The sequence below is a fragment of the Palaemon carinicauda genome, chromosome 27, assembly GCF_036898095.1.
Source record: "Palaemon carinicauda isolate YSFRI2023 chromosome 27, ASM3689809v2, whole genome shotgun sequence".
In the NCBI taxonomy this organism is placed as follows: domain Eukaryota; kingdom Metazoa; phylum Arthropoda; class Malacostraca; order Decapoda; family Palaemonidae; genus Palaemon; species Palaemon carinicauda.
The window spans coordinates 54,393,047-54,407,170 of NC_090751.1; the positions used below are offsets into that span (position 1 = coordinate 54,393,047).

General features: G+C 49.2%; 1 protein-coding gene across 1 annotated transcript in view; it reads left to right on the plus strand.

The window, feature by feature from the left end:
* The window catches only part of yip2 (yippee interacting protein 2), a 109,180-nt gene that overhangs the window by 17,979 nt on the left and 77,077 nt on the right, over positions 1-14,124 (plus strand). The window contains exon 2 of the mRNA XM_068351089.1: positions 8,748-8,914. Within this exon, the coding sequence (XP_068207190.1) occupies positions 8,748-8,914 (167 nt within the window). The remainder of the gene's footprint in view (positions 1-8,747; positions 8,915-14,124) is intronic.

Consider the following 14,124-nt stretch of genomic DNA (forward strand, 5'->3'; position numbering starts at 1 on the left):
TGAATCTAATTGTATTTGTTAACTTTTCAGCTTCTGTAAAGAACACTTCCCTTTGGGGTTCAGTTGTTCTTACTTTGTGAACATTCTTAATTGAATTACATTTTTATAATTCTGTTTTTGTTTCAGTTCTCCACCCTCCCCCTCCTCCCGTGAATGTCAGTGGGAGAGGAGGGCGCATACCTGATTGTAATTCTTATGTTCTATTCCCTCTGGGTTTCTCTGCGGAGTTCCTCCCTGGGGAATTTTTGTTAACTAATTATTTATTTTATTTTTTCCAGTAACGATCTGGTTTCTTCGTTGCCTAATGTGCCAACGAAGCAGAGCTGCCCTGTTTGTGCCTTGGGAGTCTGCTGCTGCTGCCGCCTCTCTAGGACGTCATGGGCGTGTTCCCTTCTCTTAGAAGTTCTCCCGTGACAACTGTCAGCTCCTTAGTTCATCTTAGAACGCTCAGGAGGTTCGCCTCCAGGGATGGGTAACTTCCCTTCCGAGGGAAGTTTCCTTCCCAGGTTTTAGTTTTTTCCCCTGCAGGGGGGGAACTCCTCTTACCTTAATAATTCCTGGATGGTTTTTTACGGGTCCTCGGGCGGTTATGCTCTTGGTGCTGAGCGACTGCTCGTGTAACCATGCTCAAGGGGCTGAGCGGTTGCAAGACCGGACCATGGAATTTCGTGTGACTATGCTCTTGGGGCTGAGCGGTCGCACCTGCAGCTATGCTCAAGGGGCTGAGCGGCTGCAAGATCTTGTGACCTCTCTCGTTCGCGAGGGAGGCCACTCATAAGGACTCCTCTTCGGAGGATTTCTCCTTATAGGTCAGCTTGCTGATCCAACGGCCCTATGGGGCGCCATCATCAGTGTCTTCTAGTCTCTTCTACGAAGTGTTCACCTCTCTCGTTCGCGAGAGAGATCACTCTTAGAGACTCCTCTTCGGAGGACTGTTCATGTTCAGACCAGCCAGTGGTTCGGGACCTCTCCGCAGTTCTCCATCTCCTAGTCCTGCTGACCTGCCGTCTCCGTTCCTGGCTGCTGACGCTGTGGGCGCCTACGCACCCCGTTATCCAACGGGCACCGGTCCCTTCGGGGCAAAAGGGGCTTTCTCACACTGTGAGTAAGCCCCTTAAGTGCCAGGTTCGCCCTGCGTGCCAATGTTTTTCTGCGCGCAAGCGCTCGCCGACTGTTCCTGAGAATTCCATCCAGAGGAATCCTGTTCCAGTCCTGATCGTCCCAGTTCCGGATCGTCCTTTATCTTAACGCGCTCATGCTCGCCGATGATCTTCCTACGCCAATGATATTCCTTTGCGCGCAAGCGCCGACGATCTTCTTACTCGCTAGCGCTGACGATCATCCTCGCGCGCAAGCGCCGACGATCTTCTTCACGAGCGAGCGATGATTTCGCGCTAGTGCTGACGATCTTCTTACGTGTGCAAGCGCCGACGATCTTCTTTGCGCGCTAGCGCTGACGATCTTCTCACCTGCGCAAGCGCCGACGATCATCTTGGCTGACGATCTTCTCTCACGAGCGAGCGCTGACGATCTTCTTACACGCACAGGCGCCGTCCATCTTCTTACGCGCGCAAGTGCTTACGATCGTCAAGTTCCGGCGATCTTCTTGGCGAAAGATCTTCTTTGGCGTGGCAGCGCTGACGATCTTCCTACGCACGTAAGCTCCGACGATCGTCCACGCGCAGGCTCCTATGGTTCCCCGCGCCAACGATCTTCTTACGCGCAAGCGCCGACGATCTTCTTGCGCGCTCAAGTGCCGACGATCTTTAGCGCTGTCGATCTTCTTTCACGCACAAGCACCGACGATCTTCAAGCGCCAACAACCTTGTACGCGTGCGCGCTGACATCCGCGCCGACTTTTTCACGGGCTCTTCAATCTGATTCCTGCTCACCCAATGATGTCTCGCCCGCGCGAGAATGTTTTCAACGGTTTCTCGCGCGCGCGACCCCTGGTTTTTCCCATCGCGCGAGCGCCAGCGTCTCTCGCGCGCGACCCCTGGGGTTTTCCCATCGCGCGAGCACCAGCGCGCTCCCTCTACCAAGGTGAGACCTTCTCCATGGGAGAAACCCCACCTCGAGCAGGGGAATCGTCCCATGTTAGGGAGAGAAGAGCCCTCAGTCTTCTTTGTTGGAGTTACGTATCCCTCCTAGGAGGGAATCGAAGGACTAAGAGTTCCCCCAAGGTGAACTTTGGGTACAAGTGACTTTGCTGCTAGTTCACCAGCAGGAGAGCAGCATGATTCAGAGCACCACTCCGTGGAAGAGCCTTCCAGCCGACAGGTGACATCCTCGACAACAGAGTTCCTGAGTCAGGAAAAGGTTGCGATTTTGCCATACAGGCCACTTCGTGGCTGGATGTCTGGGTAGGGTCTCTGGGCATCCTGCCGCGACCCGAGAATCTGTCCAAGGAGAGCATCAGGAAGCCCTGGAGACCTTCCTCCTCTCGGGCACACGTACCATCGAGTTTCTGGCCCTACAAGTTTCGATCTTGTGGGCAAACTCGATCTTGAAACAACGTGATGCGGTGGCCGAGAGGTTCCACCGGAAGGTTCCAGCCGTGGATACCTGTAGGCTCAGACACTCTTCCATCTTGGGAAAGAGTCTGTTTGAGCCCAAGGGTACGAAACAGGCACCTGAGAGGTGGAAGAGATTGGACCACAATTCTCTTCTCCAAAGGGCCCTTACATATAAGCCCTACAAGCCTCCAGGACCTCAACAACCTCGCCAATCCAAGACGACGAAACCGATAGCAGCAGCAAAGACGAATGTGTCCAACCAGTAGCCCTTTCCTGTCAGAGACAAGGAGGGCAAGAAGTCCTCTATGGAAGGCAAGAATCCTAGAGGGATTAGCCAAGGCTGCGAGCACTAGGATTAGCAATCCCCCTGCATGTCCACCAGTGGGGGAATGCCGGCAAGTTGCGCATTCAGGTGGCAGCAACGCGAGTCAGATTCCTGGACGATCTCTGTGATCTGTCTGGAATATCGCGTCCCGTTCTTAACGTCTCTCCCACCCCTGACAGTGAATCCAGTGGCGTTGAGCTCCTATGCCATGGGATGGGTAAAGGGGCTATCCCTTCGGGCAGATTTCGAGACCATGCTCAAGAAGAATGCTCTCCAGGAGGTCGTCGACGGCTTCCCAGGCTCCTTCAGTCGACCCTTTCTCGTAAAGGAGCCGTCTGGAGGCTGAAGACCCGTCATCGGCCTCGCATCCCTGAACAAGTTTGTTAAACAAACTCCGTTCAACATGGAGACAGCAGACACAGTCAGACTTGCAGTGAGACCGCAAGACTTCATGTGTACGCTGGACCGGAAGGACGCATAGTGTACTTCCAGATTCCAATCCATCCGTCTTCCAGGAAGTACTTTAGACTCGGCCTAGACAACAAGCCTCTGGTGGATCTTGTTGTCTAGGCTGAGTCTAAAGTCTTCTCTCCTTATCACGGGACGATTCCCCAGCTCGAGGTGGGGTATCTCCCATGGAGAAGGTCTCACCTTGGTAGAGGGAGCGCGATGGGAAAACCCCAGGGGTCACGCGCGAGAGACGCTGGCGCTCGCGCGATGGGAAAAACCAGGGGTCACGCGCGAGAAACCGTTGAAAACATTCTCGCATGGGCGCGGGCGAGACATCATTGGGTGAGCAAGAATCAGATTGAAGAGCCCGTGAAAAAGTCGGCGCGGCTGTCTGCGCGCACGCGTACAAGGTTGTTGGCGCTTGAAGATCGTCGGTGCTTGTGCGTGAAAGAAGATCGACAGCGCTAAAGATCGTCGGCACTTGAGTGCGCAAGAAGATCGTCGGCGTTTGCGTGTGAAAGAAGATCGTCGGCTCTTGCGCGCGTAAGAAGATCGTTGGCGCGGGGAACCATAGGAGACGAACGTGTCCAACCAGTAGCCCTTTCCTGTCAGAGACAAGGAGGGAAAGAAGTCCTCCAGGGAAGGCAAGAATCCTAGAGGGAGTAGCTAAGGCTGCGAGCACTAGGATTGGCAATCCCCCTGCATGTCCACTAGTGGGGGGATGCCGGCAAGTTGCGCATTCAGGTGGCAGCAACGCGAGTCAGATTCCTGGACGATCTCTGTGATCTGTCCGGAATATCGCGTCCCGTTCTTAACGTCTCTCCCACCCCTGACAGTGAATCCAGTGGCGTTGAGCTCCTATGCCATGGGATGGGTAAAGGGGCTATCCCTTCGGGCAGATTTCGAGACCATGCTCAAGAAGAATGCTCTCCAGGAGGTCGTCTACGGCTTCCCAGGCTTCTTCAGTCGACCCTTTCTCGTAAAGGAGCCGTCTGGAGGCTGAAGACCCGTCATCGGCCTCGCATCCCTGAACAAGTTTGTTAAACAAACTCCGTTCAACATGGAGACAGCAGACACAGTCAGACTTGCAGTGAGACCGCAAGACTTCATGTGTACGCTGGACCGGAAGGACGCATAGTGTACTTCCAGATTCCAATCCATCCGTCTTCCAGGAAGTACTTTAGACTCAGCCTAGACAACAAGCCCCTGGTGGATCTTGTTGTCTAGGCTGAGTCTAAAGTCTTCTCTCCTTATCACGGGACGATTCCCCTGCTCGAGGTGGGGTATCTCCCATGGAGAAGGTCTCACCTTGGTAGAGGGAGCGCGATGGGAAAACCCCAGGGGTCACGCGCGAGAGACGCTGGCGCTCGCGCGATGGGAAAAACCAGGGGTCACGCGCGAGAAACCGTTGAAAACATTCTCGCATGGGCGCGGGCGAGACATCATTGGGTGAGCAAGAATCAGATTGAAGAGCCCGTGAAAAAGTCGGCGCGGCTGTCTGCGCGCACGCGTACAAGGTTGTTGGCGCTTGAAGATCGTCGGTGCTTGTGCGTGAAAGAAGATCGACAGCGCTAAAGATCGTCGGCACTTGAGTGCGCAAGAAGATCGTCGGCGTTTGCGTGTGAAAGAAGATCGTCGGCTCTTGCGCGCGTAAGAAGATCGTTGGCGCGGGGAACCATAGGAGACGAACGTGACCAACCAGTAGCCCTTTCCTGTCAGAGACAAGGAGGGAAAGAAGTCCTCCAGGGAAGGCAAGAATCCTAGAGGGAGTAGCTAAGGCTGCGAGCACTAGGATTGGCAATCCCCCTGCATGTCCACTAGTGGGGGGATGCCGGCAAGTTGCGCATTCAGGTGGCAGCAACGCGAGTCAGATTCCTGGACGATCTCTGTGATCTGTCCGGAATATCGCGTCCCGTTCTTAACGTCTCTCCCACCCCTGACAGTGAATCCAGTGGCGTTGAGCTCCTATGCCATGGGATGGGTAAAGGGGCTATCCCTTCGGGCAGATTTCGAGACCATGCTCAAGAAGAATGCTCTCCAGGAGGTCGTCTACGGCTTCCCAGGCTTCTTCAGTCGACCCTTTCTCGTAAAGGAGCCGTCTGGAGGCTGAAGACCCGTCATCGGCCTCGCATCCCTGAACAAGTTTGTTAAACAAACTCCGTTCAACATGGAGACAGCAGACACAGTCAGACTTGCAGTGAGACCGCAAGACTTCATGTGTACGCTGGACCGGAAGGACGCATAGTGTACTTCCAGATTCCAATCCATCCGTCTTCCAGGAAGTACTTTAGACTCAGCCTAGACAACAAGCCCCTGGTGGATCTTGTTGTCTAGGCTGAGTCTAAAGTCTTCTCTCCCTAACACGGGACGATTCCCCTGCTTGAGGTGGGGTTTCTCCCATGGAGAAGGTCTCACCTTGGTAGAGGGAGCGCGATGGGAAAACCCCAGGGGTCGCGCGCGAGAGACGCTGGCGCTCGCGCGATGGGAAAAACCAGGGGTCACGCGCGAGAAACCGTTGAAAACATTCTCGCCCGCGCCCGGGCGAGACATCATTTTGTGAGCAGGAATCAGATTGAAGAGCCCGTGAAAAAGTCGGCGCGGCTGTCTGCGTGCACGCGTACAAGGTTGTTGGCGCTTGAAGATCGTCGGTGCTTGTGCGTGAAAGAAGATCGACAGCGCTAAAGATCGTCGGCACTTGAGTGCGCAAGAAGATCGTCGGCGTTTGCGTTTGAAAGAAGATCGTTGGCGCTTGCGCGCGTAAGAAGATCGTTGGCGCGGGGAACCATAGGAGCCTGCGCGTGGACGATCGTCGGAGCTTATGTGCGTAGGAAGATTGTCAGCGCTAGCACGCCAAAGAAGATCGTTCGCCAAGAAGATCGCCGGAGCTTGACGATCGTCAGCGCTTGCGCTCGTAAGAAGATGGACGGCGCTCGAAGATCGTCGGCGCCTGCGCGTGTAAGAAGATCGTCAGCCAAGATGATCGTCGGCGCTTGCGCGTAAGAAGATCGTCGGCGCTTGCGCGCGTAAGAAGATCGTCAGCGCTAGCGAGCAAAGAAGATCGTCGGCCCTTGCGCGCGTAAGAAGATCTTCAGCGCTAGCGCGCAAAGAAGATCGTCGGCGCTAGCGCTTGAACGAAAATCATCGGCGCTTGCGCGCGTAAGAAGATCGTCAGCACTAGCGTGAAATCAGCGCTCGCTCGTGAAGAAGATCGTTGGCGCTTGCGCACGAAGAAGATCGTCGGCGCTAGCGCGCGAAGAAGATCGTCGGCGCTAGCGCGCGAAGAAGATCGTCAGCGCTAGCACGTAAGAAGATCGTCGGCGCTAGCGCGCTAAGGAAGATCGTTGGCGTAGGAAGATCATCGGCGAGCACGAGCGCGCGAGCGTGTTAAGATGAAGGACGATCCGGAACTGGGACGATCAGGACTGGAACAGGATTCCTCTGGATGGAATTCTCAGGAACAGTCGGTGAGCGCTTGCGCGCAGAAAAACATTGGCGCGCAGGGCGAACCTGGCACTTAAGGGGCTTACTCACAGTGTGAGAAAGCCCCTTTTGCCCCGAAGGGACCGTTGCCCGTTGGATAACGGGGTGCGTAGGCGCCCACAGCGTCAGCAGCCAGGAACGGAGACGGCAGGTCAGCAGGACTAGGAAATGGAGAATGGCGGAGAGATCCCGAACCGCTGGCTGGTCTGAACATGAACAGTCCTCCGAAGAGGAGTCTCTATGAGTGATCTCTCTCGCGAACGAGAGAGGTGAACACTTCGTAGAAGAGACTAGAAGACACTGATGATGGCGCCCCATAGGGCCGTTGGATCAGCAAGCTGACCTATAAGGAGAAATCCTCTGAAGAGGAGTCCTTATGAGTGGCCTCCCTCGCGAACGAGAGAGGTCACAAGATCTTGCAGCCGCTAAGCCCCTTGAGCATAGCTGCAGGTGCGACTGCTCGCTAACTAGCGCGGGGGTAGTTAACCCTCGTTAAAAATTTAATGGCTCGCCTTCAGCTACGCCGAAAGTAATACCCTATGTAAATAGCATGGTTTGTATTTCCGTTACGGAACAACAAAAAATTATGACCTAACCTAAAATACCGCTACCATGCCTAACCTTACCTATTGCAGCATTTCCTTATTGGTGGCTAACAGCCACCTGCAATCCCCAAGTTTACCCCTACTAGGAATAGTTGGCAGGTATCCCTGCTGTTCTACAAACTATCTGCAATGTATGAATATAGAGCAAAAATATTGGTCTATGGAAACTCTTAGGCTTAGCAGACCTTTCTAAGTGTGACCTGATTCATGTAATAGGAATCGAGCAACGTCTAGGTGAGAGAGGAGCTTAGCTCCAAGGTATATCTTACCAGGTCAAGTCACAATGCTTAGTTCTCAAGTTCTCACACCAATGCACAAATTGCTCAGGCTATAGTCCCTCATTAAGAGGTAGCGAGGTGATAGGGTGCGCTCTTTCAGAGCTCGTATGAAACACGAGTTGCACCCCAGGTCAGCGACCAGCCTATTGGTTTTAGACTTCCAGCCACACAAGCATGAGTGTCCATAGTAAAGAGCTGAAAAGTTTGTATTTAGTGCCGGAAGAAATGACAAATTTGGAAATAATTTTTCTATTTTTCCTAACCATACAAACCTGAAGCTCTTTACACATATTGGCCCACCGTCACCTATCCCCAGAAATCCTGCCTGTAACTGCAAAGTAATTTGTTATTGCTAGTTTGTGTGTGTGTGAGAGAGAGTAGGACAGCCAGTCATTATCCCCCCCCCCACTAACTAGTGGTGGATAGTTACAAATCGCTAAAAGTTTTACAGCTAGTTTAAGCTGTTGCCAAAGTATGTAATAGTAAAGAACTTCGGGTTTTTATGATTTGGAAGAATACAAATTATTTCCAGATTTGTAATACTTATACAGTTACTGTACATGTATAAACTTAGGTCTGAAAAGGAGATTGAAACTGGTTTTGAAAGGTACATGCATTATATGTGACAGTTTTAATGTTTACAAATAACTTGAAAACTCAATCAAATTTTTTGTTGAAAGATTTAGTAACACAAGGTCTTTAGGAAATTTCCAAAATTTGCTGGTGCATTTTGATACCAAAGAGAATGACTTGTATAAGCCTTTTTTACTTGACCACTACTTCATATCAGCTGTAAAGGCTAACTATGATGTGCTTTCCCTCATTCTGGAGACAACTGGATGTCTTTTTTGCTAATGAACTAGTAAATGACAACTGATCAGTTCAAAATTTCAGAATTTTGCACTGGAAGGAAAAAAGTGATAGCTAGCTGGTGAGATCGTATTTTTCCTTTAGTTGAGGTTTTATATACTTTATGATGATGATTGTGATTGCTTGACAAGAGTCATGCATTTTATTTTTTTATTAGATTTTTGTAATGCAAGTTTTAAGTATGGTATTTACTGTTATAGTATAAAAGATTTCTCTCTTGTAGGTATTTTTGTGGTTGGTGCAAAGCGCACTCCATTTGGCTCATTTGGTGGTAAATTGGCTAATCGTACCCCGACTGATTTGCAAGAAGTAGCAGCCAAAGCAGCTCTAGCAGCAGGCAACGTTAACCCAGAGCTTATTGATTCAGTTGTTATTGGAAATGTCATTGGGGTTAGTAGAAACCTATGTATTAATGTGTTATATTTTAGTTGTATATTTCAGTTACAGTACAATATTTGGCATATGTAGGCTACCACTGAAGCTGTCAACAATGTCTTAAATCTATGGATGTTTTAATCACGTCCATAGATTTGGGTAAATTTAGATTGTTGAACTAATTAATTTGAAGTACAAATATTTTGCTCGTACCTTGCAGAAAATAATTTATATTTGTTCCGTAACTGGAATACAAACCAATGCTATTTATAGGGGTATTACTTTCGGCGAAGCTGAAACACGAGTCATTATAATTTAGCTAGGTTTAACCACCTAACCGCTAGTGGGGCAGGGGTGGAGGCTAGTACCTACCCCTCTCACACATCTGTGACTGTCACTTTTTTTTTTTTTGGCTTGGATGGAGAACAGTTGTTACTGCTCTTCCTCCTCACCAAGTTTTTGGACAGGTATTATTAATAACTTTTTTGCTTTTTCTTTTACAGTTTGTGCGTGTTTGCCTCCTTATCAGTAATGTGTACCTGCCCTGGTCCTGAGGGTCACTCCTGTGGGACATTTATGCCCTCCATTAAAACAGATCCTCACCGGTTTTGTCCCACATGCAGAAGTCAACGCTGCGATACCGGTAACACTTTTACTGAATGTCGGGAGTGCTCTGCCTCCCAGTGGGAAAGTTGTAGACCATGATGGAAGAAGGAGGCTAAACGGGATTCTTCTCCTTCGAGGTCTTCCTTGAAGCAGAAGAAACTCAAAGCTTCTTCTTCAGACCCGTGACCTTCCTCCGAAGCTCAGGCTCGGCCAGCCTCCTCTGGGGAACCGTCGAGTAGTAGCGCGTGACACTTAACTCCTGGATAACTTTGGTCCTCGAGAGACTGTTGTTTACCCTAGTGAAGCGACCCTGCTTCTCCTTCCGGGTGAGTCCTTGTTTCTTTCTTCTGTTTTGCAGGTGTGACCGTCCCTGGAATTGCACGGCCCGCCTTCGAAGGAAGTGTTGGTGTAGCTCATTCAATGGGGTGCAGAGTTGCAGCGTTCTTTTGTTTCCGAGGTCAACCTGATGGCCCTGCAGACTGTCCTTCAGGTCCCTGAGGAGTCTTCTGCGGCCCATGCAGACTCCAGTCCTGTCTTATCTTCCGTTCCTGCTGCCGCTACCGAGGACTGTGCTTCCCCCCATCTCCGATCATCCTACGGGGTTGGAACAAACTCAAGACATGTATCTCCTGTGAGTAATCACCTCTCTCATTTGCGAGAGAGACCACCCATAGAGACTCCTCTTTGTGGGCCTTCTAGTGACCAGCCTGCTGCTCTGCCCTCCCCTACTAAGGCTCGCCCTCGTGGCCGCCATCCTTGCCGTGCTTCTCTTTGCCTCAGACATGCTGCTTTGGCAAAATGAAGTTTGTTTGGCTCGTCGTCTTCCGCTGCAGAACGATCCCATTCTGCGATGACGCTCGTCAGTCAACTACGCTCTTCTTGGTTCCCGACCTTCACCTGTGTCATTGGATTCTGCTCAGTCTCGTCATTCGCCAGCCTCGTGGCGTTCATCAGATCCTCTATCCTCTCCATCTGCTCGTCAGCGAACTCCGGTTTGTACTTCTCCAGCTGGTTCCAGCCACCCAGTCGTTTGTCCCTCACCGACTCGTCAGCAGGCAGCTGTTCGCTGTTTGCTGGCTTCTACAGCGGTTCGCCGCTCTCCTATGGTTTGTCGTTCATCCCCAGATTCCCGCCAATCACTGTCTCACTGATTGCCAGTTCACCGATCACCGATAGCTTGCTACTCGTTGACAACAGTTCGCCGCTCACCAGCCCACCGGCAGACACCAACTGCTTGCCAGCCACCCTCTGTTCGTCATTTGCTGACGTCTTGCTGATTTCTGAAGAGACTGGAAGACGGACGACATCAAACTCGTTGCTCGTTGTTCGCTAGCTTGCCGAACGTCAAGCAACTAACAGTCCCCCTCAACAGCTCATAGGCAGGCGACCACATGTAATCACTCTCCAAAAGTCCTTGACGAGGTCTGCTTGATCTGTGGAGACGGTCAGGAAGAAGTTCCACCAGGACTCCCTTCTCCATAGGGCCTTAACATCCTGGCCATATAGAACTGCTCCTCAGCTGCAGAACAAACAACCAAAACTGACAACGAGCAGGATGACAGCTTCGGCTAAGAGGATTAGTGAACTTCATGGTCTCTTGTATGACATCGCCCATTCAAGGGGATGGGGATAGGTAGGCTTCAGCTTTGTCCCTAAGTTTGTAGCAAAGACTCAGAATCCAGGGGTAGCGGATTCTAGATTCGATTCCTTCTGTGTAAAGAGTCTCTGTTCTGTAACCAATGACCTGGACCAACTGTTATCATGTCCAGTAAGGAGTTTGAGGTACTACCTCAAAAGAACAGCAGCAGCTCATCCCCGTGTGCCAGCTCTTTTCGTCAGCACGGGGAGGGTAAAGAGGAGGATCACAAAAAAACACTATCTCTGCTGGCATTTGCCAGGTCATCGATCTTGCATTAAATCCAGATCCTCCAACACACCAACCTAGAGCTCACAATGTCAGGGACATAGCGACGTCCCTGGCCTTCAAATGCAACAACTGTGATGCAGATTCTACAAGTGTGTGTGTGTGGAAGCATCAGATGACCTTCACTGCCCACTACCTGCAAGACCTGACCCACAGGAAACTCGATACGTTTTCTATCGGTCCTGTGGTGGCTGCACAACAGCTGGATTAGTATCTCAAGCTTCTTGATGGACAAGTTGCAGGAGGTTGAGGGCATTGGTTACCCGGATTTAGTCTGAGTGAATGAATAAGAAAGACTGGCTCTTTCCTTTCTTCATTCTCCCCTCTCTTGATGAAATGAGCATCCAAGGTCCTCTGCATAGCTGACCTCAACCAACTTTAGTTAAACCATTATTCCCTTGCGTAAGCTGGTATTGTGTCAATACTGTTACGTCCTCATACCCTGGTGAGGTGGTATTGGAAATGTCTTGGTGACATTAGACCATTCCTTTGACTCGGAAGAATTCTTACCTTGACAGTCATATTGCTAGTATCACAAACATTCAGCTTATGTAGGTCGGGGATCATGCATAGCAAGGTTTTAGCAAGGTGAAGGGTCTCTACTTACTATGTGCTAACCCACACACAGGTGAATCCCTGGGTCAAAGCCAAAAAGCCAGATTGGCAGGGACTTCCAGCCTCCTAATAGGCGAGTTAATCCCTATAAATAGAGTTGGTTTGTATTCCAGTTACTGAACAAATGACAAATTGGAAAGTAGCTTTTTATGAATAGTATTTACCTGGCAGTTATATATATATAGCTGATATCTCTAAATCGGCAGAATTTTTCAAAACGAGGCAACCGCCTTGTGGTGGTTGGGAGGTAGGTGGTAACACCCGTCACAGGGTGGTCCAAGGAATCATTCCTTTGTCCAAGACTTTAGTTCATCTCTGCCGGCTGGATCGAAAACATCGTCGGTCCACCATTGAGAGTTTTTCAAATCATTTTCCCTTCTTCGCTTTTTTGGACTTCGTTTGGTGAAGTACACTGATTTAGGGATTTGGCAATCGTGTTTTATTATTATTATTTACTTTTTTTATCATGAGTGATAACTTAATTTTCGTGTTTGTGCGAGTGATGTATGCAAGGTGAGGTTACCGAAAGTGTCGGTTGATCCTCACAGTTTGTATGCAGAGGTTTCGTTAGTGTACTATATTTTAGGTGCAAAGTTTTTAATCCTGATGACGGAAATACGTTCCGGCAACTCTATGACGTCACAATCGTGTGACGTAATCTTCATGTATGTCTTGCAAATTCTCTTTATTTGTTTTATGTAAAGAATGGGAGGAATTCCACTTATATAAGTTTTTTAACTTTTAATGTAAAATTTTAAAGAAATATTTGTCCATTTGGTATTCGTTCTTTAAATCATCGATCTAATTTCATAAATTAAATAGAACTAGCGTGTGGTTTACGCTGTTACTCGTTACTATCGATGCAGTCCCAACATGCCTTGGTAGCGTTCTTTTCGATATGGGAATTAAAGTGTTGGCTATTATACTCCAACAACAACGATATGGGAATTCTAGTTTTGTAGTATTTTCATTTATATGTTCCTATTGTTTACATTTATTTATATAGATACGTTATTGCTATATCTGTTCTTTTTATCATTACAACTCGCTTGTTTTTTAAAACCCTTTGAATTAATTGTGGATTACATTTGTTTTCCCTTTTTCTGTTCATTTTAATCTTTAACGTATAACTTTCCCGGCGTTTGTATGTAACTACCGGGTAGGTATTTGTGACATTTAATTTTACCGGTGGTTATATGTAACTACCGGGTGAGTGTCTTCAACATCTTTTTTTAATCTCAACTCTTGCCCGGTGGTTTTTTCTTTTTGTGACCGCCGGGTAAGTATGTTTGAAAGTTTATTTTATTACGGAAATGTCAGTTTAATATTTTATAAAAATATTTTTTTACAGTTTATATAGCAAGTACAAGAGACTTTTTTGCTTTCTCATTCAAGCCCGTGGCAGAAGAATAAGTTCTCTCACAACGGGCAGGACTAATTATGGTTTTTTGTGTAAGAGTTTAATAGTGCAAGTTTCAGTGCTAAATTAGGCATTGGATTCTTTCAGCACAGTGGACGTCGTTTTCCTAGCCTTAGACCTCTTCCAAGCTCCCCGGCCCATGGGAGAAGGAACGTCGATCGGCGAAAGGAAACGAGAGGCGTTAGCTCACGAGCAAACGCCCTCGCGAGCGTTCCTTTTAACGTTCCCAAGAATGCTCGCCCTTGCCATGGGAAAGCAAAGAGCGTTGAATGTTAAGATTCTTACACTGCTTTTAGTGTTTTGCATTGCATCACTTTTGATTTTAATGGCAATACTTTAAGTCATAGATATTCACTGATAATATCAATGCTTACAAACCATCATTGACTCGGTTTTTGTCCCAGAGCACCAGTCGGCCTTATGAACCCTCTGGTCGGAACCGAACGCGCCGAGCGTCATAATGAATATCATTTTGCCTTAACGCTCGGCGCTAAGTCTTTCAAGACAGGACGAATGCATCCTCGTCTTTCTGGGCAAATGCAGCCTTGTCTTTCAGGGCGAATGCAGCCTCGTCTTTCAGGACGAATGCTGCCTCGTCTTTCAGGACTAATGCAGCCTCGTCTTTCAGGGCGAATGCTGCCTCGTCTTTCAGGGCGAATG